A 26,668-nucleotide genomic window follows, 5' to 3' on the forward strand; every position below is an offset into this window, starting at 1 on the left:
TTTATGGGGATAAATAATGGAACAGCAGCGGAGGTGGCTGGGGCTCTGAGTGCCGACTCAGCACTTTCCTCCACCCTCTGGCTCCTCCTGGAGATGCCCCCTCCTGTACCTGCACCTGCCTCCCCCTGCCTCCCCTCCCCAGGGCAGCTTGTGGCTGGACCAGAACCTAGCCTCAGATTCCCCACTGAGGGGGAGCTGGGGCAGCCGGGGGAAGGACCACTTCCCTCTCAACACAGGTGGAGAAATAAGCCTGGAGGGGCCTTGGGAGTAATCCCAGGTCACACTGAGGAGTAGGGGCAAGCTGATGGGAGAACCCTGACCTCCTTCCTCCGGCTCACTGTGCGGAGACTGCCAAGAGACTGGCAGGTCTCTAATCCCCATCTTTGCAGTAGACCTACCGAGTGACTTAGAATATGCTGGGCACTTCTCTGGGCCTCAGTTTCTCCAATTTTAGATGGCCCCTGGGGGGTGGCTTCCCCTTCTGAGATCTGAGTCCTGGCCTCAAGTGTATAACTAGGAACACTCTTGTGCTCCTGCTCCAGTGTGAAACACTGGGGAACCTCTTAGACTGGGAGATACCTAAGGCCATGAGTTGCCTTCCCCACCCCACCCCCATCGGGTCCAGCGTAGGAGAGAGGAATGGAGCATTGAAGTTCCTCTCCATGTTCAGGACCCACCTCTCTGCTCCCATGTGAGAGCAGACCACAGCCTAGAGACCATGTCTCCCTCCTCAGAGTAGGGGGACTTCAGGGTGAGGGTTCTGTGTCCTGCCTCAGACTAGAGGTGCCCCCAGAGCAGGGCTGTTTCTTCTCTTTCCTCAGATGGGGCACTTATGGCCAGTGGAATTGATGGGATCAAGAGAGTCGGTATAGGGAGAGCTGGCAACCTGGGCCCTTCTAAAATGTTCAGCCCTGTGTCAGGGGTCCCCCAACCTTGGAAGTTTGGGACAGGGAAGGGATGCTCCTCTTTCAGCTCCTCCCCCTTCCTGGTCCCTCTTGGTGTGTGTGTGGGGGGGTCTTCCCTTGACTGAGAGACTTACCAGACTGTGTATCCATCCATTCCCTTTACCCTCCCCTGCTGGAAACCAACCCAGACAATTGCACTTGACCCCACTTCCCAGACGCGCCAGAGAGAAGATAAGCTTGGGCCTGGGATATCTCCTCCCCCAGTAATTCCCGTGGGAATTGTGCAGCGCCCAAGGCCTGTCATGGCTCTGGCTCTTATCTGCAGCAGGAAGGCCCCGGAGCCTGGGTCTCCAGTGCTGAAATGTCATCTCACCCCTCATCCGGTCTCCAGCCTGCAGGGCAGAAGCCACCAAGAGCAGCAGTGTCAAATAGAACAAGAATAATTGACATCTCTTAAGCTCCCTTGACTTTGAGAGCACACTCAATACTGCTTTGACTCCTTGCAGTAGCTCTGGGAGATTAGTATCTCACACCCATTTTACAGATGAGGAGACTGAGGCCAAGGGAAGGGGGCACAGGAGGGCATTGACTCCAGCTCACAAGACTGGTACTTGGGTCTTCCGATGCCCCCTCCTCTTACCTTCCCACCTTGCTGGCTTCACCCGCTCCAGCCATGGTGTAAGCCTCCTCAGTCTTTCTTTAAAATGTCTTGGCTGTCTTTGGATGCAGGATGAGAAATGAGAAATATGACTTAGTCCTTCAGAACTGCAGGGCAGCTCTGCGATCCTGAAGGGCTGTCTAGAAGCAAAGTTGAGAGTCAGGAGGAGCTTTCTGGAGATCGGCCACATGCAGGGGAGTGGGTGATGTGGAGAAGAAGACAGAAACTGGGACCAAAGGCCAGGGAGGTTGGGCCCTGGAGTTAGCAAAAAAGACTTCCTCCCTAAGGTATGGGGTTCCCAGAATCTCCCCCCCTGTGCCCTACCACAAGGCCAGGAACATTCCACACAAGCACTCAGGTATAGCATTGCCCTCTCTGGACACCTTTTCTACAAGACAGAAAGCCTGGGGAAATTAAGTCCCTACCACCTTTTTTTTTTTTTTAAAGTCCCTACCACCTTATGTCTGAATTGATCAGATCTTGTGATCCCTTGACAAGAGATATGGGTGCAGAACAGGGCAGATGGGAAGATAGAAGCCTTGACCAATTCAGAGGGAGAAATTACATCAATGGAAGAGAGAAGACAACTGTCAAGGAACCCATGCAAGGACTGAGGGGTGGGGGTGGGAGCAGCTGACCAACGTGGGTAAGGTGGGGGCCCTCGCAGTGTGGTATGAAGGCAGGAAGGGAGTGTAGGCCTCTGAGGCTGGGGCGGATGGTGAGGGAGGGCACCGTGGACCGGCCCACTTTGATGCTCCAGTTAATCTAACAGGGCTCCAAAATTGGCTAATTTCTCTTACCCCTTGCACCACTGATGCAGCTCCACGGTAAAACTGCACTGACCCAGACCAGTTCCAGGGCCCCACCCTGCCCCCTCATTGGTCAGGACCCCTTGCAGCTCAGGAGGCAGCTCAGAGGTAATCACTGCATCACGCTTCAAAGCCACCGAGCCAGCTCCTAATGGGGGGCAGCGGGTTTCACTTACCTTGCCTGGCCGCCTGCCCAGGGCAGATGGGATACAGCTGGGGGAGGCCCGGGAACCTCCTCCTTCCTCTCCTCCCCCTGAGAAATTGTTGTCTTCTTGCCCATCTCCCTTCACCCCTTCTCTGGTTGGGCTTTGGAACTGGGAGATAGGAGAGGTGATTTCCCCGAAGCAGGAACAGAGTGCTCACTGAGTGAGCTTGAAAATCATGCCTTGGATCAGAAGAAAAAGATCATCCCCTGGCTTGCCTCCACCCAACCTACCTGGAACCCAAGCCCAGATTCTATGAATGCATGTCCGGGGGTGCTTGAATGGGTTCTATCTCCCTAATTCCAGGTGAGAACTGGGATGGAGGGGCAGGGATGGAGGGAGGGAGTGACCCAGACATGAGAGTTAACAATGGGGCGTGGAGGGCCTTGTGCCTTACACTGGTCACTTATCGTACCCCTGCTTCCTTTTAGGAGGTCCTTGGGCCAGTGGCTTAACCTCCTCAAGCCTCAGTCTCTCTCTCTTTTTTTTTTTAAGCCTCAGTCTCTTATTTGTAAAATGGCAATCCCAGCATCTCCTTCATGGGAAGACAGTGAGGATTAAAGGAGATAATGTGTGGACTTCCCCACCCAGAGGACATCTCAATAGATGTAAGTTATTGTCTGGTTGGGGCGGCAGGCTGGCTCCCCAGTGACTGCTGGGGATGGGCACAGGGGGCTGTGAACAATGTTCTGTGGACTTGAGGTGAGGGGTCTCAATGGGATGGGAGGACAGGGGAGGGAGGACAGGGCGTGTGTGTTAGGAGCTTGCCTTCCCGAAGAGGCAAGGTGATGGAGGGGTGGCAGGGTGCAGGGCGGAGGGTCAGACCCCTCTCATTTTGACATCTGAGGATGCAATTTGACCACCACTGCCCCTCCCAGCTCCATGAAGAATTGCATTGCTCCACACTCTCACTTTTTTAGGGTCACTGTTAGGTCCAGGAAGCCTTGGTGTGTGTGTGGTCGGGGCAGGGCCCTCTTTACATGTAGCTATTATGTAACATGGTTCTGGGGGACCCTCCAGTGAAAACAGCTACCTCCTTGGCATTGCCGGTCTGATCTCACTTGCTGGTCAGCTCTTAAGAACCTGCCCCCTGTGCCCCAACCAATAGCTATGGCTGGAAGTGCCGAGGGTTGGAGACAGAGGGCCAGGTCAAGGGAGAAATTTTTGAAAGACATTTGTGTTTGGGGTCAGGAGTCACAACCATTAGGGAGTTAGGCTGAAGCAGACAGTGGTTATATAGAGCCTCTAGTATTGTTCCAAGGCAGAGGGACAGACCCAAGTATGCTGCACTCATTAGGAACGGGAATCCCTGCTGGGTGGTGGCTGCAGATGCAGGATGGCAGGGTGGTGGTGGTGGCTGTAGCCTGGCAGTTGTGGTGATGATGGCGATCGGTGGGGACAATCGTGTGGCGGTCACAGTAGCGATGGGAAGGATTGTGGGTGCGGTAGCGATGGCGGTGGTGGCTGTGGTGGTTCTGGTAGTGATGCCAGTGTCATGGTGATGATGGTCATAGTGGTGATGGCTTTGGTAGAGGTGACTGTGATGGTGACAGTCGTGGTGATGGTGATGGTCCCAGCAAAGGAACATCCTGATCACAGCCACGCTATCTATAGCATGGTCCTGCCAAGGTGTCACGTTACAGAAGAATACTTTGCATCAAATAACTAGCACTCTGGAACATCAGCTCAACGAGGGCCATTCACTGCTGTAGCTAGCACCTCCAACAGGGTATGGCACACAGGAGGTGCTCAATGAAAATGCGCCGAATGAGTACAAAGAGATCAAGTCTCTCCTCGGGATGAACACTATTTTACCCCATTTGTTCTTCACCGTGCTCATTCAAGATCTTTCTAAAGAGATTCCCACGTGAGAGATGAGGACACTTGAGTCTGAGAGCAATGACATAACCCACGTAAAACACGAGGGGGTGAGTGGTGCAGGCAGAGAGAGTGTTATGGGCACTTACAGCCAGGCCTCTTTGACTCTCCGTCCAGTGCTCTCTCCCCCAGCACTTTGCAGTCGCTCTCCCTGCCAGCTCTCAGCATTACATCGTGGTCTTGCGCTCGGGCTTAATCATAGAAATACTTCTAATAATAGTAACAATTGCTGTTTGTAATTGTTCGAGTAAGGCTTAAATGATCAAGACCATGGAAATTATTAATAACCCAGGCCCAGCCATGGTAGTGTGGGTCATATTAAATCGTGTTGAGATGGATAACCTTGGCAATAATAGTAACCGGGATCATAAATTAATAACAGGAGTATTTAAATTAATGTCACACTGTCGATACCCTTGGTAGTAAGCAGCTCAATGCTGCTGCTGCTGTTAGTAGTAACGTTGGTCCTTCTTGCCTTCCATGAATGCAGTGGAGAGGAGGGGCAGGGCTGTAAAAGCTGCTGGAGGAGACAGTTTAGAGATGGGCCCTGTCTGGCAGAGGTATTCCTCAGGGATTTCTGAAGAAGGGCTAGCTGCCTGGCCTTGGAGGTGTGGATCATCCACACTCATGCTCAAGGACAGGGTGATGTGCACCTGCTTTTTCTGAGGCTGTCCTGTGGACTTTGTTGGATACACAGGAAAGACATTCACAGGGCAGATTCCACACACACACACACACACACACACACACACACACAGCCCTCCCCGCTGCCATGAATGAATAAATTCGTTTCAGCTGATCCAGGGGAATCACCTACCAACTGCTTAGATGCCCAGTTCACAAGTGCACTTGATCTTCCCCCTCTTCCTGTAACGTGGGAGGGCAGTATTATTTTTTTCTAAGTCAGAACTGAGGTCCACACAAGGCCAAGATCAGGGTGTGGGAATGGGCTTTGTAGACTTGCCCTTTGTAGACTTGTAGGCTCTCTGTTCCTTGGCCTCCTTGCCGGGGGATCAGGAAAAGATAGGGACAGTCAGGGAGTAGGCATTGAGGTGGGGTGCTTCCCACCAAAAGACTGGTGGTACTCTCCCTGGGTGGCCAAGGGCCTGTGATTGGGACCTGCTATGGTTTCTAGAGCATGGTGCGTGTGGTCCTGGGGGATGCTTACATAGGACACGGTACATGGATGTGAGTCCATCCAACCACGTTTCCTTTTATCCCCTTCTACAGACCTTTATTGAACACCTACTGTGTGCCAGGCATTCAGAGAAGAAATCACAGTCCCTGCCTGCAGGGAGCTCCTAAACCAATGGAAATACTCACAGTCTAGTAAAGGCTATATTGTTGAGGATATACCTGTGTTTGGGTATGGACATGTGTGTTCATGAATGTGTGTGCACTTGTGTGAGAGACTGTACATGTGAGGTGACTGCACATGTGCATGTGAATGTGTGTGTTTGAATGTTATGACCACATGTGCAATGAGTGTGCATATGCGCATGAGTATGTAGGTGATGTGTAGAGCACACAGATTTACATGAGTGCACAAGGGTGGTGTGAACACAGGTAGCACATAAGCACAAATACATGTAAGCTTGAGAGTGTGTGTATTCCTGCTTCTTATGTGCACACCTGTTACCCCCATTCAAACCCATCTTTTGGGAATTCAAATAATATCAGGATGGACTCCACTTTAAAGTCGCTTCTGCAAATTCTCGGGGTCAGGCCACCTGCTACTTCTCCCCTCCTCTTCCCCTGGGCCTTTGCACTGGGAGAGCGAAGAGTCGGGGATGGACCAGGGATGAAGGGCGGGGCGGGCAGTGGACATTCCTGCTGATAACTGCGAAAAAGGTTGAAGCTGGAGGCGGAGGCAGATGGGTAAGTGAGTGAACCCTGCGGGGGGGCTGCAGCCGAGAGGAACGGGAGCCGCAGAGGGGATGCCCTGGTCCCCGAGCCCACAGCATCCGGGAGCGACGCGCACTAGCGCAGCCCGGGCACTGGGTACCGGGGCGGAGTCGGGAGAGGCTCCAAGGGCCGGGGCGCGGAGAAGCGGCGGCGGGGAGCGCGGGCTCGCAGCTCCCCGCAAGCCCTCCCTTCCCCTCCTCTCCCCTCCTGGAGGCTGCGGGGCGGGCGGGCGCGGTTCCGGGGGTGGGCGGACTGGGCGGGGAGGAGGCGGGGCCGCCGCACTGGCTTCTCCCAGCCCCTCCCGCCCTCGGCCAGAGCCAGCGGAGCCTCGGCGAGCTCTGGGGGGCGGGCGCTGGAGCGCAGCGCAGCGCAGCCCTACCCGTCCGCGGAGCGGACTCCACTGGAAGCGGAGCGCTGCCACCGGAGGCGGGCGGTGGGGGCAGGTGCCGCCGGCTGCGCCATGGACGGGCCGCGCCTGCTGCTGCTGCTGCTGCTGCTGCTCCTGGGGGTGAGTGCTGGCCGGAGGGCAGCCCGCGCCCTGTTCCTGGACTGGAACCCCAAAGGGTTCAGGTTTTCCCCGAGGGAAAACAGAGCAGAGCGTCGGGGTCCCAGATGCTGGGGGTGGATGGCGGGAGAGGAGCTCCGCTGCCAGGATCCACGGAGGAGCGTCTAGGGTTCTCGGAGCGCAGGGGCGACCCCGAGACCAAGGGCAGGGACGCGGGAGAGAGGGGTGCACGGATGCGGGTCCTCAGGCACCGCGGAGGGTGCGCATGGAGGAGCTGAGAGGGGGTCTCTCAGATGCCTGGGTCTTCTGAAGAAGGCGTTTGGATGCTGGGCTCTCGAGGCGACTTTTCCCCAAAACATCTTGATCTCTGGAGGGTCGTGGGACGGAACCCAGGCTGAAAGGAAGAGGAATGGGATGGGGATTACAGATAAGAGGGGCGAGTGAGGCTGGGGCGGGGTACCGGGGACCAGGAGATAGAACAATGGGGGAGGTCGGAGGGACCAGAGGCAGAGGGGACCGGGCATCGGACAATGAGGGCCAGCCAGACAATGGGGGGGAGGGGCGCGGGAGGGAGAGCTCCAGGGAGCGGGGGTCGCTGGAGAGAGAAGTGGGTTGGGGAGGGCAGAAAAAGGACGACAGCGAGGGAGAGAGAGAGATGCCAGCAAAATGAAAGAGGACGGAGGAGGGCGCGCGGACCCCGAAGTGCCCGGGGACCCGCCTGCCCGCCGAGGGACAGCGGGACGAGTGGACCGAGCGGAGGCACCGACGCTTCCCGCGCCTGTCGCGCGCCCTTTCTCGCGGCCTCGCCCAGTCTGGGAACTGCAGCTCGGGACCGAGGCCGGGAAGGGAGCGCCCACTTCGCCGGGGCGGACCCGCTGCCCGCTTCCCCCGCCGCCCGCGGGCTCCTCCGGCCGCTGCTGCTCGCTGTGGGAAGCAGCGCCAGGGACCGGAAGGGCTGGAGCGGGCGTCGTGCGACCGCGTCTGGCCGCAGCCGAGTCTCAGGGTGCAGAGCGCCGGGACTCGCGAGGCTGGGAAGGTCCCGGCGGCGCGCGGCCCGGGGTCGCGGCAGCCCAGGCGGCCCGCAGGGGGCGCTGAGAGGCGAGCGTTGTGCCCTCGGCTGCGGCGGGCGCGACCCGGGCTGCGCGTCGCGCGCCGGCCCCGACCCGGCGGTAAGTTCAGCGGCGGGAGCGCCGCGCCCGCAGTTCGCTGGGCTCCAGCGCCGGGGCTGGTGGGGACTGCGTCCGCGCCCCGCCCTGCTCTCGGGGGAGGCCGCTGGGCACCCGCCGGGACGGAGGCGCTCGGACGCCGCGGATTCCGACTGCGCGGAGGACTGCGGGTCCTCTCCAGCATCTAAGTCCGTGCAGTAGTCCCAAGACACTCAGGAGATGTGACCTGTGTGGGCCCAGGCACGGAACGCCCCACGGAGCTTGGCAACGGAAGAGGTGGCCTCACTCTCCCTGCCATCTTCATTTCTCATCTGAGCGTTGCACCCCAAGCCCCCATCTTACAGGAGGGAAGACTGAGGCTCTGAAAGTTTAAACGACTTGGCCAAGATCTCACAAGCAAGTCAAACCAGAGCGCTAGCCAGGCCGTCCCGCACCTGCTTCCCTGCGGGGTACTCCCCACACCTCGCAGGGGGGCGGGGGGCAGCCCGACGCCCCAGCGGGGTGCAAGGGCCGCGTTTCTCCGCGGTGGGGCTTGACACCATCCCCAGAGTCAGGCGGGCGGTGGAATGTGGGGGCTGGGGTGGGCGGAGACCGTCTCCCGGGCGCCGGTCCCGTCCTCGAAGCTTGACCCCCGGGGGGGCTGTCGGTACCTGTGGCTTCTCCGGAGATTTGGGAGAGACTTCAGGCGCGTTTGCTGACTAAGGCGGCGGGGTGGCGGTGCTTCTTAACCGGGCAGGTGGGACTCGTGCGGCGCGGGCGTGGGCTCGGGACCGGGCTGGGGAGAGTGTCCCCCCCCACACCGCGGTAGAGAAGAGGCGGGGAAAGAAGGCAGCCGGGCGCAGAGGTCCTGGGGTCTCGGGGGTGGCCTCGCGCAGGGCCGCGCGCAGCCCCTGCGGCTCTCGCCTCCGCCGCGCGCGGGGCTGCTGTCTGCGGGCTGGCGCTGCGCACCGCGGCGGTCCGAGCTGCTTCCTGCGCCGCGGCGATAGTGCTGAAACCAGAGCGCGTCCCGGCGGCTCCGCTGGCGGGCCGCGCCGGTAATGGAGGCACTTTGTCATTCAGACGTCTGTAACCGGAGCCGCCGGGCTGGCTAATGCGCCTAATAGGGATGCAACGAGGGCAGCAAATGGGAGGACAGGAGCTGTCGGGCGGGGGAGGCGGCTCCGGGATGGAAGGGGTCCCCACCTCCCTGTACCAGCCGGGGCCCATTCACGCGCCTAGATTCTTCCCCCGGGGAGGAGGTGGGGAAGGGGTGCGGAGTGGGGAGGTGGGAATAATAAAATTGGCCGAGTGCCTACTATGTGCCACGCGCTGCCCTGGGTCATTTCTCTTGTGTCATTTAATCCTTATAAGATCCCCGCAGAGTAAATCTAGTTATTCCTATTTTACAGTTGAGGGAGTCCAACCTCCCAGACTTTTCGGGCATGAGCCCCCCAGTCCGTACGTGGTGGGGCCCTTGTTGGAACGCAGAATGCTTGGCTTGGAGTTTACTCTGTCCGCGGTGTGCCAGGCTCAGCAGCACCCCCCCCCCCACTCCTGACCACCCCCAGCCTCCTAAACCGCGGAGGGACACGAGGCCCTTAACCATCACTAGCCCTGACTATTAGATCTGTGTCCTGTGTCACTGGAGCCACAAATTTGGAACTGAGCCCCTTCCCTCCACTTATAGTCCCCAGGCCCTTATCAAAATCTTCATGCAGCCGTCCTTGGGTAATTAACTCATCTCCTACCCCAAATTCAACTGCTATCTAAAGAAGTGGAGCGCATATGCCAGTGTCTCCCCGGATTGGCATTGACCTCAAAAGACCCTCCACAAATTTGAAAACTCTCCCGCCCCATGGTTGTGGCTACTGGCTCCATTCACCTAAGGACCCCCTTTGCTGAAACTGTTGTGAATGATTAGGGCTCATCACACTGAAGCATTCATATGGTTTCAAATTCTCTCAACTATTTTGGTGTGTTTTCCATTTTGTCCAATTTTGAAACAATTTTAAGGTTTTTAAAAGTTCACCTAAAGGTGATTTCATCTTAGTTTTTTGAAAGCCTCAAAGTGGCAAAAAGATTGCAAACATTCTCAAAAACGGGATGAAGTCATTCCATCGAATTGGAAATGAATAGGTTGTAACAAATGTTAATTTCAGGCACATTGGTTTATCACTTGGCAAGCTGATCATTTTGAGGCAATAAGCCTGAATCTGTGTCATCCCTCCTTGCTCCCAAGATTGCCCCCACCCTGGACCAACAGGATGTGACAGAGTCCAGGCTTCGAGCCACTTAGCAGAATTGCTTCTGTGAGCCTCAGTTTCCCAGTTGTCAGAGAGGAGGTGATGGCATCCCTCAGCATCTTGGCTTCTGGAGTAGCTGTGTGGAATGATGTCTCCTCTTCCTTATGGGACTTCCCACGGGGGTCATGGACCATGTCTCATGGAAAACTCTTAGTTCAATCTGGGTAAATAGTTGTTAACTAGTAACTAATTGTTAATTAATTAGTTAACTACAGGGAAAGCAATTTCCATTCTCCTTTGGCCCTCTTCAGAGTCTTTCTGGTGGATCTTTCTTCATGCCTATCCTGCTCCTTCCTCTTACGTGGTTTCCTCTTTGGGCATGACTGCAACTCTCCCCTCACACTGCCTCCCGCCTAGGCTCCGTAGCTCAGCCTGAGACCAAACACTTCTTCGATAACTAACATTTATTGAACTCCTACTATATGCTGGACAGACTTGCATCAATTATTTCATGCAATTTTCAGGGTAACCCTGAGCAGTAAATATTATCAACCCAATGCTTTAGGTGGGAAAAAATGCATGCTTAGAGAGCCTGAGAATTGCCCCAAAGTAGCAGACTGTTAGGTGGCAGATCTGGGGTGTTTAGAAATAGGACACATAAAACAAGCACAGGAAACACATGGTTACTAATTATGTGGCCTGGAGTCCAAATGCAAGACTTGGGAGAAGAGAGAGGACCACGGGGGAAGGGGGTGAGAGGGGGGAGCAGAGCAGGCTTTGAGGGAGAGGGACATGCACAGACCACTCAAGTGCCATGGACAGACCCCCTCAGCTTTCTGCTAACCTCCAGCAACTGGAACCTAGCCAAAAAGCCACAAAAGAGGCAAGAAAGACCTTGGGAAAGAAAAAAGAGGGATCCCGAAGTGTATAAACACCTTCTTTATTTGATGCCTACAGCAATCCCACAGGGCAGGTATTGTCACCATTGCCTAAAGATGAAGAGACTGAGGTGCAGAGAAATTCCAGCCTGTCCCAGATCACCCAGCCCTAAGCTATGAGCCAGGATTCAGAGTAATGGAGGAAGACAGTATAGCTCATGCTTTTTACTCAGAGAATTGCCTCCTCCTGGTTCAGATCCTACCTACAATCACATTTGACATCTTCCCACCCAGGCTAACGACATAGTTTCTGTAGATTAAATTTGATGTAATAATTTAGGATGGGAGGGGAGGGGCTGCTCAGATCACGCCTTGGTAGCAGTGAAAACTGACAACTCATATCTTGACAGGAAGGAGGGAGACAGAAACACTTAAAAAAAAAAAAGGCTGACAGAAGAACTCAGAGACAAAAGTGTGGTAATTTGGGATAAAGAACACAGGGCTTCACTGCACTGCAGCCCAGTATGATCACTGGTGTAAATACTGAGTCCCTGAGTCATGGGGAAACCATGAAGGTATGTTCTGGAATCAGAAGGGTGCAGCCACAGTTAGGTGATCAGAGCAGCAAATCCTCAACTCCTGGGAAATTCAGCTATTCAGAAAGTCTCCCCCTGTCCCCTGTGCCACTCCCCAGCCTGGAGTTCTAGTAAATTGAGGTCATATTGTATTTTCATGTTCTTAAATTTCATAAATATACATGTTGGGTATATATGGGCAGCAGATCTGGGGTGTTTTACATATATATAAATATGTTTATATATATAGCCTCCTGATCTGGGAGGCATGGGGGTCACAGGATCACTTCCTTGAAGAAATGACATTGAAGCATGAGCCCTCAAGGATGAAAAGAAATCGAAACAGACTCTTATGGAATCTCGCTCTCCCTCATAGCAGAAAGCCTGCATCTGGGACCATGCCCCTGCCCCGGCCCCCGTCTTGCCTTCTGGTCTGCAGATGTTCCCAGATCTGTGTTCCTACCACCTGGGAGGAGATGGTGGCAAATACCCAAGGACCCCACTGTTATGCTGCCTGCCCCCTCCCTGCTGGTCTCTTGAGGACCACAAGCTGCCTCCTAGACTGATCCAACCTGTCCATCTCCTTCTTTCCGCCAAACCCTGGTTAGACCTCAGGAGATTTTAAAGGACTAGAGGGAAAGGGAGTATTTTTGGTTATGATTTTACCAACATGGAAGCAGAGTGTCCAAAATGACCTTTAACACTCCCCTTTAGTCCCATGACCCCATACTTCCTCTTGCATCAAATAGGAGCTGCATGGTCTGAAGCCAGGGAAACAAGCTTTGGAGTTTTATTAGAAGATTTTTTTTTTTTTAAGGAATAGAAACATAAAACAAGCGGCCAGAACTCGCCCCCCCCACCTCCCCCCACCTCCACCCCCAGGGAATCTGGTGCTAAATCGTTCCATCCATGAGCAAAGAGCAAAGATGCCTCGGTGGCAGGAATCTGACTCCCCTTTCCCCTGGTTCCAGCATTGTTCCCACTGGCTGCATGGGGGCAGGGAGAGGGGAAGACTGGTGGCTGGAATTCAAGTCCTAGTGGAGCAGGGCTGCTGGGGGTGAGAGCAGCCGCTTTTTCATCATCACTAACAGGCATCCCTTTTCCCTGCTTGGTGCCAGATTCTTGCCAATCGGCTGGTTCTTTGCTCTGGCCCTGAGTGGTCTCTGTGTCCATGGATGAGGAGAGGTGAAGACTCAGAGAGGGAAAGCAGAGCAGGTCAGAGCTCCAGTTCAGAGTCAGGATTCGAACCCAAGACCCCACTCCTCTGCCTTCTGTTTTTGAGTACAGACACCTTCCGTTTTTTTTTTTTTTAAAGATTTTTATTTATTTTAGATAGAGCGAGCGAGAGAGAGCATGAGCAGGGGTGGGGGCAGAGGGAGAGGGAGAAGCAGGCTCCCTCCCAGGATCCTGCAGGGGTGATCCCAAGACCCCGGGACCCTGACCTGAGCTGAAGGCAGATACACAAGCGACCAAGCCACCCAGGCACCCCAAGACACTTCCCATTTAATATTTAATATGTGGAATGGTAGAATTAAGGACCCAGAGGAGGGCCTGCTAGCCTTTGTTAGAAAAAGCTTCCCTCTGTGTAGACAGAGCCCTGCTGGTGTTCAGCTTGGGAAGCAGCATTTGGGCTAGAGTTTAGCTTCCAGTTGCCTCCTTAGCTGGCAGCCCTGTGCGAGCTGGAACCTGTTCTGGCCAAAGGACCCAGCTGGGTCCCAGGCCGTCTTCCCCATGTGGTGTATCCTCAGGATTCCAGGAGTTGCCATAACCCCAAGATGAACTCTGTAGAAAGTCAGCATCCAGGGCTCTGACCTCACACCCAGGCAGCCTGCAGAGGCGCCCTGTTCCCCACTGCCTTTTTTTGCCGCCAACTTTGATGTGCCTAATGCCTCCGTGGTGAGCTCATCCCCACCCAGGTGGTTCCAATAGAAGGCTTTAGGAGGGGGTGTTTGATCTCTTGGAAGATATCCCCTCTCTCTTCTCTTGCCAGTCTGACCTTCTGATCTCCCCTCCGCCCAGGTGTCCCTTGGAGGTGCCAAGGAGGCATGTCCCACTGGCCTGTATACCCACAGCGGCGAGTGCTGCAAAGCCTGCAATCTGGGTGAGGGGGTGGCCCAGGCTTGCGGAGCCAACCAGACCGTGTGTGAGCCCTGCCTGGACAGTGAGTACTGGGTGGTGGTCTGGGGAGGGGTGGGGAGGTGCAAACCCGCTAGAAGCCTGACAAGGGCTCTGCCTCCTGGCAGGGTCTCCAGCTCGCCTCTCTGTGGGCACCCGAATGGGTCCGACCCAGTATAGGAGGTGAGAAGGAAAGCTGAGCATGGCTGAGGGAAGTATGCAGAGGAAGGAGGGGAACCTCACCATGAGGGATCCCCAGGGGGTACCCCTGCCCAGCCCCCAGGTGGAGAGGCCTGGTAGAAGAATGTGGCCTGGAGGGAGGAGGAGCTGATGCTAAGACCAGCTAAAAATATCATCTGCACTATAAAATCAATGACTGCTACTTACCCTCAGTGCGTCTGGGGGGAGGGGAGGAGATTCAAATCCTGGCTGCCCTGGAAACTGACCTTGGGGGATCCTGGGAAGGCGTGGTCAACTGTTCCCCAGCTCTGATCAAGGAAGCAGAGCTTTCCAGAGGTAGCAGGAGTGGGGCTGGAACACTCTGAGGCAGTCCTCACTGTGGGGTGGTGCCAGGTGGGAGGGGAGAGGGCTGCTGTGGCCTGTCTTGCCTGGGATATCTTCAGAAGGGGAGAGAACCCTATCTTCCGGGGCTGTTGCTAAGGGATTCAGAAGAACGGTGGGTCTGGGGTCTGAATTCTTGTGCTTTTAACCCAGCCTGGATGCCTCTAGCCTCAGTACTGGGCAGTGTACTGAGCCCAGTGCTCAGCACCCCCGGGGCTCAGTGCTCTTTTCCTGCCCAGAAACCTTTCCTTCCTGTCTAGAGTTGCATCCTGCCTTCTACCTGGCACTCGCCAGGCACCTGGAGGGCTGGTGGGAACCATACCAGATTCTTCTTTAATCATGACAGGAGCAAGGTATAGGAACTGGGAACTCTTTTGTTTGTTTTTAAGATATATTTATTTATTTGAGAAAGAGAGAGAGGGTGAGAATACAGGGGAGAAGAGTAGAGGGGTGAGGCAGAGAGAGAGAATCCTAAGCAGACTCCTGGCTGAGCACAGAGTCCAATGTGGGGCTCGATCCCATGACTCCAAGATCATTATCTGAGCCAAAACCAAGAATCAGATGCTTTAACTGACTGAGCCACCCAGGGGCCCCAGGAACTGGGATCTCTGAACCCATTTGCCTAGTCTGACCTGTGGATTCCTCTCTATCACCCCCCACACACAGCCTATCTACCAGGCAACCCCAACTCCTTGGTGTCCCCAAACACAGTTTTCCTCTCTCCATGCCTGTGGATCCTGTAACTCCATCCTGTAGCAGAGAAATGCCTGGGCCTAGATGGGAAAGCTAGACATCCTGTAATGCCTTTGCCACCTTGCCATCTGGCCGCCTGCCCTGGCCTAACTGGGTTTCCATCCTAGGGCAGGGTTGGCCAACCATTGGCTATGCTGGAACCTCCCAAGTTTGCCTCTCTTGTTTCCTAGACTCCTCCCCAGGTCCTCTTCGCCCTGGACCCTAAGTCTCCCAGGATGGGAACTTACTTCCTTCTGTCAAAGCAAGAGGTGGGGTAGAGGAGCCTAGGAGAGGCTGGCATCTCTAGCATCTCCAGAGAAAGGGAGACAGGAGCTGGAGACCAGCTAGGAGGTGGTGGCAGGAGTCCTCCCTCCCATTTGCTCCCTCTGTTCCCCTCCCCCTGCCTCCAGCTGCGTTAACAGGCTGCCTTTATAAGCTCACTTTATGGGATGGAGACCCCAGCGGACTTTCCCTCTATCCTCAAAACGTTTCCATAAGGAAACCCATTAAGCTCCTGCCTTCATTCTCTGCCAAAAAAGACCACATTTTTCCCACCTCCTAAAACTGTCTCTGAGGAGATTTCTTACTAATTTTCTATATTTTCCCAGGGGCAGCGCCCCCCTCCCCACTCTCTCCCCCTCTGGTGTGACTAAACCCACCCCCCTGCCACATGCTAACCAGATAGGATCCTCTTGTTTGTATATGCTGGATATCCTGCCTTGGCTGTTTAGGTTTGGAAGTCCTTTCTGCACACCGTATCCCTGCTACCGAAGCTCACCAGACTTGCCATCGTCCACCCCAGAGGCTCAACTTTTGTTAGGAACCCTGCAGGGTGTCTAGTGCTTTATGGGAGAATTTCATTTCTTCCTCGCCACAACCTGTGAATGGAGATATTATTCTCTATTTTACAGAGAAAGAAAAAATCTCAAAGAGGTTAAGTAAAACACTCAAAGTCACACAGTTAAGAAGTTCTAGAAGCGGGTTTTGGGTCCAGGTCAGCCCCATCCCTGGGAGGAGAGACAGAGGGGTTTGTTTTTCCACCAGAACTGACTCGAAACTGATCTCCTTCTAGGCCCTTCCCTGCCTTGTCTTCTCTTCTCTCTTGGTTGCTTCCCCTTTCATTTCTCTCTGCATTTCTTTCTTTACATCTGCTTCCCCCACACACCCCCCACCCCCCAAGATAACGACTTGGTGCTCCATCTGGCCTCTGGATTCCTTTTGAGAGGATCAGAACCCAGGGCAGGCCTCAATTTCCCTCCAGTGGGATCCTAGTCTTTACTTCTGCTCCCTCCTTCCCTGGTCCCTGGTTCCTAAATCCTGCTCTTTCTGCGGTTGGAGCAAGAATTCATCCTCTTGGCTTCAGACGGGCACAGAGTTCTGCACTGGGTGGCTAGGAATGAAGAAGATTTGGCTCTGTGCCTTCCCCCGCCTTGCACATGGAGGAGAGGACCCTGGCATCCCTTGGCTGTTCCTCCCCTTATTAGATTAGACCTCACATCCCTTAAGAGAGCATGAGTCAAGAGTGAGCTCGGAAATCTCCCCTTTGTGCCACTGGGAAGGGCAGAAGACTATACAGGCTCTCCTGCTGTTGCCTCGTGGGAAGTCCATCCCCACCCTCCAGAGCCAAGCCCTTAAGCGGCGTGGGGTAGCGCCATGGGTGGGACATTCTGCGGTCTAGCCTTGGTCAAGGCCACACCTGAGCCCCCACCCGCGGAGAGGATAAGAAGGACAGCAGAGGAGGGAGGAGGCTCCCTGGTGAAGGCCCGCCCTGCCTGGGTTGGGTTCACAGCCCAGCTCTGGCCCGCGGGGAGGGCCGGGTGGGAACCGCGCTCAGATTATTCCTTAATCATGCTGGGAACAAGGGGACAGGGCTGGGAACTCGCTAAGGGACTCTGCTGAGCAATGCACGCGGCTCCAGCTGGGTTAGCCCTGCGCGAAGCCTCACCGTCAGGGCTTCCAGGCCTGGGGCCCCCTTCGTCCTTCCCCCTGGGTTGGAGCCAGGGAGATCCTGGGGATCCCGAGAGAGGAGGCAAGTAGGGTGCCCGACGTCCCGGTACCCAGAGGGCGGGCGAACAGACACCACCCCTCTCCCCGACTGCCCCCGTCCCCCTTGTCCATCTGCCCTCAGGCGTGACCTTCTCGGACGTGGGTGAGCGCCACCGAGCCGTGCAAGCCGTGCACCGAGTGCGTGGGGCTGCAGAGCATGTCGGCGCCGTGCGTGGAGGCGGACGACGCCGTGTGCCGCTGCGCCTACGGCTACTACCAGGACGAGACGACGGGCCGCTGCGAGGCGTGCCGCGTGTGCGAGGCGGGCTCGGGGCTCGTGTTCTCGTGCCAGGACAGGCAAAACACCGTGTGCGAGGAGTGTCCCGACGGCACGTACTCCGACGAGGCCAACCACGTGGACCCGTGCCTGCCCTGCACCGTGTGCGAGGACACCGAGCGCCAGCTGCGCGAGTGCACGCGCTGGGCCGACGCCGAGTGCGAGGGTGAGCGCGCGGGGCGGGGCGGCGGGGGTGCCTCTGAGCCTGCACCCGCCACCCTCCCGGAAACCCCAGGCCCCAGGGACCCCTCTCAGGGTGCCCTCCCGTGGGTGTTTGGAGAGCCCCCATCCTCCTGCGGGGCCGCAGCTACCACGCTCCAACTCCGTTTCCAGACCTTTCTTCGTCTGTGGCTGCCAGCTGGATTGGCTGGGCCGCAGATCAGCACCTCACAGGTGGCCACCACGGACAGGCACAGTGCAGGACATGTCTGATCCTTGAGCGAGCTCCTTGGACTGGAGAAAGGGGCTTGAGGACTCTCAGGAGTTGGGGCCCTTTGGCTCTGAGGCCGTGTCTAGGTCCGCAGTGCCTTGGAGCTCTGGGACCTGGGATGGAACTTGCCCTGTCACTATCTGAGTGATACTGGGGGGGGGGGTCACTCTTGTCTCTGGACCCTCGTTTCCTCGTTGGTCATACAGTTTTCAGGGGTGTCGTGGGTTAGGCAAGGCAGCTGGCCCCCTTGTGATATCAACTTATGATATCTGGGGGAGGGGTCAACAGTTGTGCTTACCGGTTAGCCAAGATGAGGTTGGACTCAGGGAATTCTAAGGAGGTGGTGGGGACAGAGGAAGAAGGGCAGCAGCAGGCCCAGGGCTCAGGAGCCCAAGGATGAGACAGGTGCACATGGAGGGCTGTCAGCCCCAGGTGGGTAGGAACTGGGTGCACTCCCATTAGCCAGGCTTGGGGCCCCTAGGAGTGCACCCAGTTCCTGGGATGGGGGGAGGAAGCCCGATGACCAGCCAGAGCAGAACTGTTTTATTTTCTGGTTGGTGACATCCGTCTGCAGGGAGGCAAGTAGGCTTTTCTATTGCAGGGAGAGGTTGACAGTGCCTTTACTTGGGTCCATCACCTTGGGGCTGGGCACCTAGTTATAGCTACTTGCCTTCAGGACCCATCCCGCAGGGTGCCCTCACTCTGAGGCACCAATACTTCCTTCGGGAGCCCCCTCAGTTTGAAGGAAAGAGACAACCTTTGCCCCGGTCTGATGAAGTAGAAGTTGCCCCAGCATTTGGTTCCCAGGAGCTCCCCCATGCTGGTGGAGGCAGCACAGCCTAGGCCTTCAGTCATTCACCAATCAGATGGGGGAGACAGATCGCTTGCCATGGGGAGCATGCCTTCCTTCCACATCCCATGATCCCTGGCTCAGGGAGCTCAGGGTGGAGGGTGGGTAAACTGGGCTGAGGCCAGGATGTGTGTGTGTGTGTGAAGCTTCCTGGTTGGGGGTCAGGGGAGAGGAGTGGGGCCCAGAGCCTAGTGGTTCCAGTGGCGATTGCCCTAGGCCAGGAGACAGGCAAGTGGCGTCAGGCACAGGGCAGAGCAGGGAGGGAGTTTTAGCAGCTGGCAGGAGGCAGATGGGCAGCACAGTTCATGAGCAAGTCTGGACCAGCCAGTGGGGGGGACTTAGTCTGGGGCGCGGTTAGAGCAAAGAAAGGTGGTGGTGGGGGAGGGGTGGGCCCTGCCTTTTGAGGCGTTCACAGATTCCTCACAGATACCACCCTACTTTCCCAGCCATCCTGAAGGAAGAGGGTACCCCGAGAGCTGTGTTAATCTCCTCTTCTGTTCTCCGCTCTAGCCTCTGAAGGGTTAAATGGCAGCTCTGAATAGAGGGAACACTTCAGGAAATGGACTTGGATGGTGGTTTGGTTGCCCCCCCCTCCTCCTTCCAGGGTATTGTACTTTCTTGCATATACATTTCAGGTGTCAACATGGTGACTCACTCAGCCTTGGGGCAGAAGGATACCCCCCTCCTCCCCTCACCCCAGTGAAATTTGGGTTTAGGAGTAACCTGGTCCCTCTTTCCACACGCAAGTCTGACAGCTCCCATTCCGGAAATGGCTGTCAGGACTCACCAAGGGCTTAGGGGGTTGGAATGCTGGTGGACATGGCCACATCTGGATCTCATCCTGCTGTGCCCCTCCCCTCCTAACCTCACCCCAGGGGGGATTGGAGAGATGAGGAGAAAGTGCCCTAGACAGCCCTGTCTTCAGCCTGGTCTGTCCCTTAACGCCCATTGTCAACCTTTCCCCTTTGAGATTTCTGGAATCTCTGTGGTGGCCTAATTCACCAACTTCCCTAACATACCTTCAGCCTCTGGGGTGGGGGCCGCCCTAGCCAGCTCTATCTCAGCCTCCAGGTGCAGACTGCCCCACCAGCTTGCCCAGACCCCTCACAGGGCAGGAGAAGAAGACCCTTCAAGTCCAACACCCTGCCTGGGGCTGCTAAAAGACAGAGCTGTGTTTCCTCCACTCCTCACCCTACCCCTAGGACTGAGCTGGGGGAGGGGAAGATGGGACAACAGATGGCAGTCCCCTCCCTAGCACCAGCCAGATGGATTCCATATCCACATCTGGGGGCCTAACCCCTCAGAAGGTGCTGAAAATGGGGGCCTTTGAACCATCCTCATCTCAAGCTGAGAAGGCCCAAGAGACCAGTGGGCAGCTTCTACTCCACTTGGGTGGGCAAACTGGAGGTGGGGTGGGGCGGAGCTAGGGAGCAAAGTGCCTCCCCTTCACCCCATTGGCATGTCCTGTCTGCTTTCCTTCCCTGCCCCAGGCGTGGGAAGTGAGGACAGATGGGGTAGGCAACTTCGCCCAGACAGGTACCCCCAGGTCATCTGGAGCCCACAGCCCCTGGCACTGCCCCTGGCTGGGTGGCTGAATGGAAATTCCCACCCACTAGTGCCAGGAGGTGCCAGGTCCCCTGTTAGGGAGGCTGGCAGTGCCCACTGAGATGAAAGGGCCTAGGTGGGTGGCAAGGCACAGTCCCTCCTGCCTCTCCCCAGCCCAGGCAGCGGGCAGTACCTTCTTTGTAGGTCTTCTCCCCACCAGCAGTCTGCTTTCTGCCAGGGAGGGTTTGGGCTACCCAACACTGTCTTCTCTGGGTGGCAAAATCAGATGGTTTGGTTTGGGGGGCCACAGGGGGCAGGAAGCAGAAGCTAACAACTACCTACAGACTGGCTGAGGGAAGCCAGCCAGCTGGGCACCCCCTACTCTGTCCAGGCTGAGAGCTAGGACATCACAAACCAGAAGGGAGGCTGAATGCCACTTCTTGGGGAGATAGTTTGCAGGGAGGTAGCTCTCTGTCTAGACCGGGGTACCCTCATCCTTCCCTAGGACCAGGATGACTGGGGCCATTGGGACAAACTGGGATGAGGGAAGTTATAATATTTCCCCAGAGTGATTCCTGCTAGAGGTCCCCTGGTGCCCACTCTCTCTTCTTTGTGTGTTTACCTCCATGCCAGGCTTCTGGGTACCCAGGGAGGCAGAATAGTTTCCTAGGATCACAGCTGCACCCCAGATCCAAGGGAGCTTAGAGACCATCTCTCTAGCATCCCCATTCTGTAGATGGGGAATTGAGGTCTTGAGAGGCAAAGGGACTGGTCCAGGGTCACATAGTAAGCCAGTGACAGCGCCGAAGAGGACCCAGGCCCTTGTTCTTCTCCACCATCATGATACATACACCCAATCCCAGCCCTCACCCGTGTGTAACGGCTGGGCACTCTCACACCTGGAGCGGGGCAGGGACCGGAGAAGAAGGTGCTGGAGCAGGTCAGAAGTGAAAGGGCAGGGCTGGGGGCTGGAGAGCAGGCCCTCACTCCTATAGCTTCTTCCCACAGAGATCCCTGGCCGTTGGATTACGCGGTCCACACCCTCAGAGGACTCGGACAGCACCGCCCCCAGCACGGAGGAGCCAGAGCTACCTCCAGATCAAGAAATCATAGCCAGCACCATGGCAGATGTGGTGACCACAGTGATGGGCAGCTCTCAGCCTGTAGTGACCCGAGGCACCGCTGACAACCTCATCCCTGTCTACTGCTCCATCCTGGCCGCCGTGGTTGTGGGCTTAGTGGCCTACATTGCCTTCAAGAGGTGAGAGGTGGGGGTGGGGGGCAGGGGACAGAGAGCAGGGTCTTTGTTCCCAAGGAGGGCTTTACTGTGACGGTGACCTGAAAATTCACACTTTAAATTCTGCCCCAAACCACGCTCATCCTCACCACCAGCTGCCCCATGCCAGGGTGTGGCAGGTCAGCAGGAGGCAGGCAAGGGGATGGTCCCTGTCCTACTCTGGCACCAACACCACCCCGCTCCCATGCTGTGCCCCTCCCTAGCTCGCCACCCCCAACTGCACACCAAGCTTTCTTTACCAGCCACCTGTGCCCTCAACCCCTAAATCCCATTTATCCACAGTTACCTATGTATGCATCTGTCTCTTCCTTCCCGTGTTACATGTGGGATGTTGTGGCACTCACATCCAGAAATTCAGGATGTGCAAGAACTTCTAGAAAGTGTTTTATTTTATTTTATTTTTTTTAAAGATTGTACTTCTTTATTTGAAAGAGTTTGTGCAGGCGTGAGCATGAGCATGAGCTGGAGGAAGAGCAGAGGGGGAGGGAGAGAGAGAGAGAATCTCAGGCAGCCTCCCTGATGAGTGTGGAGCCCAATGCGGGGCTCAGTCTCACGACCCTGAGATCATGACCTGAGCCAAAATCAAGAGTCAGACGCTCCACCGACTGCACCACCCAGGCACCCCGGAAAGTGTTTTATTTTTTAAAAGAATTTTTTTTTTGTTTATTCACGAGAGACACACAGAGAGAGGCAGAGACATAGGCAGAGGTTGCCCTGTGGGGAACCTGATGCAGGACTCCATCCCAGGACCCCGGGATCACAACCTGATCTAAAGGCAGACGCTCAATCACTGAGCCACCCAGGCGCCCCCTGGAAAGTGTTTTAAATGTTTAAGTGCATTTTCCATTCTTTAAAAGAATATCATCAAAGTAATATATGCTTGTTTGGGTAAATGCAAACAAGACCAACGTTTTGTAAAGCAAAAAGTAAAAGCTCTCTTTTATCTCCCCAAATCCTACCTCCCTTCTCATCAGAATCTTTTTGGAATGAATCCTTTCCAGCCATTTTCTGTGCATTTCTAAACACATATACATAAAACTTTTTATAGTTATGTGTAAACACACAGGGTATTTTTTTTTAAAGCATCAATGGGATCACACTATCCATACTCTAGAACTTACTTTTTCACTTAATCTCCCTTGGGAGAGCTTTCCTCGGGACATATGGATTATCTGATAGTTTGTAACCGCTCACTCAGCATATGGATGGATGCTAATTTATTTGAACAGTCTTCTATTGAGGCACCTTTGATTTGTTTTCATTTTTTTCTTATTGCCAATAATAGAGGAAATCCTTGTGTATATCCCTGCACACATGTGGGAGTAGTTTAGCAGGGTAGATTGGGAAAAATGGAAATCATTTGACGCACCATTCATTCCGTGAACATACATTGAGCGTGTGCAGCGGTCACGGAGGCCTGAGAGCCCTTCTGCCCTCGAGGTGCTTTCAGTACAGGCCAGCGGCGGGGCCAATACGGAGAGAAAGAAGAACGGTGGGTACCTCGGTAGGGGGCTGTGATGGGGTACCTCCCGTCGCCCCAGCCCCCACACACCAGAGCACAGATCCCATGGGCACCTGGCCAGTAGGGCCCCTCGCGCCCTCTGAGACCCGGCCTGTCCTCTGGCTTCAGGTGGAACAGCTGCAAGCAGAACAAGCAAGGAGCCAACAGCCGGCCCGTGAACCAGACGCCTCCGCCGGAGGGAGAAAAGCTCCACAGTGACAGTGGCATCTCTGTGGACAGCCAGAGCCTGCATGACCAGCAGCCCCACACACAGACGGCCGCAGGCCAGGGTGAGCAGTGAGGCTGGGCCAGGGGACTGAGGTAGGGAGAAAAGGAATGATGAGGGTTAGACTGTAGGGGGGACTGCCAGAGGGGCTGGCTGACAGGGGAGAGGGCCTCTGTCGTGTAGGAGGGGAGAAGCAGGAGGAACGAATGGGTAGAAGAGGGCTTTCCAGCAGGGCATCCAGACTCATCAAGCTAATTGTCCCCCCTAGGGCTAATTACTCCCCAAAGTGGCTGCAATTAGCCTCCCGCCCTGGACTTCTGTGGAACAAGTAGTTAATTACGGACCCTAATTAGTAGCCCAGAGCCCAGCTCCAGGACACTTGCTGTGGTCTGGGCCTAAGTCCTGTGGCTGCTCTCTTGACTGATTGTGGAGAGGCAGGGCTGGGGTTAGGTGGTGGGGATGGGGTTGAAGTTGTGGGTGATAGGGGATGTGAGTCAGCACCCCCAGGCCCCTCCACAGCCCTGCCCCCCATCCAGGACCTCATCTGGGCAATCCCTCTGCCTCTAGGCCCTCAGGGGTTCCCCACACTGGGAGGAGAGATGCTTCAGCCCTCCCTGGGTCCTACCCAGGCCCCCAGGCCCACTGTAGGGCAAAGGGGGTCTGGAGGATCACCCCTGACTCCCCCTGGGTTCTTGGCAGCCCTCAAGGGGGACGGAGGTCTCTACAGCAGCCTGCCACCAGCCAAGCGGGAGGAGGTGGAGAAGCTGCTCAATGGCTCTGCGGGGGACACCTGGCGGCACCTGGCAGGTGAGCTGGGCTACCAGCCTGAGCACATAGACTCCTTCACCCACGAGGCCTGCCCAGCCCGAGCCCTGCTTGCCAGCTGGGCCGCCCAGGACAGCGCGACGCTCGACGCCCTCCTGGCTGCTCTGCGCCGCATCCAGCGAGCCGACATCGTGGAGAGCCTGTGTAGTGAGTCCACGGCCACGTCTCCGGTGTGAGCTGCCCCAGAGCCCCTGCCCTGCCCCCACATTCCGACGACGACTGATGCTCCAGCCAGCCCCCACGGGCCAGCGTCAGAGCTGAGCTTCTCTGGGCAGGGCCACGGAGCCCTGGGCCCCTACACCACAGCCCTGTCCCCGCTCCTGGGTGGCCCCATCGCTTCTGATCACTCTCTCCAGCACCAGAAGTGCCCCTGCCACCTCTCCCACCCTGCCCCCAACCATCACATCTCAAATCTTCTGCTCTCTTCTCCCCACACAGCTGGGTGGGCCAGCCCCTCCCACCTCCACGGGTGTCAGGTCTGGGGGGCTGACACCAAGGCTGGTGTTGGGGGCAAGGACAAAGCCCCAGAGACTCAAAGGGAGAGACGGAGGAAACCAGAGCCACAGGCTCTACACTGTGAACCTGGGGAATGAGGGACCATCACTGTGGCCTACATCCTCCTTCAGCCCCCTCTTCCTCCTCTCTGGCCCAAAATGAAGATGATCAGAGGCTTATCAGAGTTGGAAGGGGATTCTGATCCACCTCCCCCCCCCCTTGTTTTACATATAGACAGGCCCAGAGAGAGGGAGTGACTGGCCCAAAGCCACCCAGCAATGGGGAAGACATATGTGGGCTGGCCCCCCACTCTCTGAATTAGGGGGGGCAGGCCTCAGGTTTGCTTGAGGGCAGGGAGCAGGGGTTGGGGGGGCAGGCAACCCTCTGGGAAATGTCTCAAAGCCAAATCTAGCCTGTCCTCTAGCATCTCCAGGCCCCGTCCAACTCCTATGGAGATGGGGATGCTTCACCCAAGGCCTGGTCCATTGATCCATCATGGTCAGTGATGGATTTGATTGAGCGTGGTTTAGGGTTTGTGGAAAGGGGTCCCTTTGCCAGTTCTGCTCAGGCACATCAGTGTGGCATCCATGGTGTGGCCCAGCCTACAGGTGCCTTCCATCCCGGCACAGACCCAGAGCCAACACAAGACAGTATCTTCTCCTAGAGCCAGCCCGTGGGGTCAGGGAATAAGGACCCCTGATCTGCAACAAACAGACACACACACACACACACACACACACACACACACACGATGAGAAATCTGCTTTTCTACACGAGTTCTTTCTCTTGGGCTGGGACCGGATCCTGCCCAGGGCAGCTGCCAGAGAAGCACTGAAGGGATTTGAACTCAGCTTGCCCTCTTCCCTCGCCCCTGGTTTGGCGGGCCAAGGACGGCTGAGGCTTGAGCTGGCGTCTGGAGTCCAAGGGCCTGCACGTGGAGGAATGCTCCCCCCCCTTCCTTTTCCTGCAAGCGCGGGTTTGGCTGGACTCCGGAGGTTGCAGTGGAGAGAAGCGGACCAGTGTGGGAATGCGGCAAGAAGGACCTGAGGGAGTCTGCGGGCCCGCAGAGGCGCCCCTCCCAACTGTAGCGGACCCCGCGGAGGACTGTTGCTTCCCTAGCTTGGTGCCAGAAAGGGGCCGTGAAGTCTCACGAAGTCCCTCCTGGCCTGTTCTGTTTTGCTTGACGTTGGAATGAGTGTGGCGCCCCTCTATTTAGCATGAACGAACCCAGCCCCAAGCAGGGTGTGTGGTGACAGCCACTGCCTCCCCTTTGCCCAGGGTTCTCCCAACTCCGTGTAAGGAACTGGGAGCCTTGTAAGTAAATGGCATTTCCATGACCTCGATCTAATGGATCTGACAGCGAGGAGGAAACTCACCTGCTGGCCCCTCCCCTGCGCACCTGGAACCTGGAGAGTGGGACAGAATCTGAGTGTATTTATTGTCCTCCGCAGCAGGTGCGGAAGGGGCTGGGGTACCGCAAGTAGGTTTTAGCATGTGTTTGGTTCTGGGGCCCCTCCCGCCTCCCTCTGGGCCAAGATGAAACCCTTTGGCAACCCCCCAGCTGGGGGCTGTGAGCTCCAGACCCCCTGTCACCTCCCCCTTGCATCCTGTGTAATCATTTCTTGGGCCTTCCTAAAACCTACACATAAAACATAAATGATGAGCATTATAATAGCAAAGAAAGAAAAGCAGTGCAAAGAGATTTTTCTGGAAACGTACGTGATTGGAGCCAGTGTGGGGGCAGAGGAGGGTTGTGTGTGGAGGGGACCCAGGTATAATTTCTAACTTGGTGAATTCCTGTCCTATTGTCCCCGCCCCACAAAATGGGGGGTTTTTCACAGAAATCGAGCAAATCCACATGTGTAGCCATGGAGTTAATTGAAGTGGGATAGGGAAAGAGTGGGGGCCTTCTGCCCCCAGATTTTGGAGAGGAAAAGTGAAAATGACCACGCAGGAAGCTGGCCAGCTGTGAACTTGACCAGATGTCAGAAGTGAAACTGACCACAGGGGAGCCAGAGGCTTGCCTCCTTGCCAGGGGAGGGCCGGGTCACAACCCCGCAGCTC

The 26,668-nt window shown here is 56.1% G+C and overlaps 1 protein-coding gene across 1 annotated transcript; it reads left to right on the plus strand.

Annotated features, from left to right (window-relative positions):
* Positions 1–3,957: 3,957 nt before the first annotated feature.
* On the plus strand, positions 3,958–26,306 carry NGFR (nerve growth factor receptor). Its single transcript, XM_055330330.1, is given in 8 exon segments — positions 3,958–4,073; positions 6,572–6,866; positions 13,724–13,865; positions 17,241–17,260; positions 17,262–17,601; positions 21,269–21,521; positions 23,188–23,348; positions 23,984–26,306. Coding segments are annotated over 8 exon segments (1,629 nt in total). The 3' UTR covers positions 24,286–26,306.
* The last annotated feature ends 362 nt before the right edge of the window (positions 26,307–26,668 follow it).

The sequence above is a fragment of the Nyctereutes procyonoides genome, unplaced genomic scaffold, assembly GCF_905146905.1.
Source record: "Nyctereutes procyonoides isolate TBG_1078 unplaced genomic scaffold, NYPRO_anot_genome, whole genome shotgun sequence".
Lineage (NCBI taxonomy): Eukaryota > Metazoa > Chordata > Mammalia > Carnivora > Canidae > Nyctereutes > Nyctereutes procyonoides.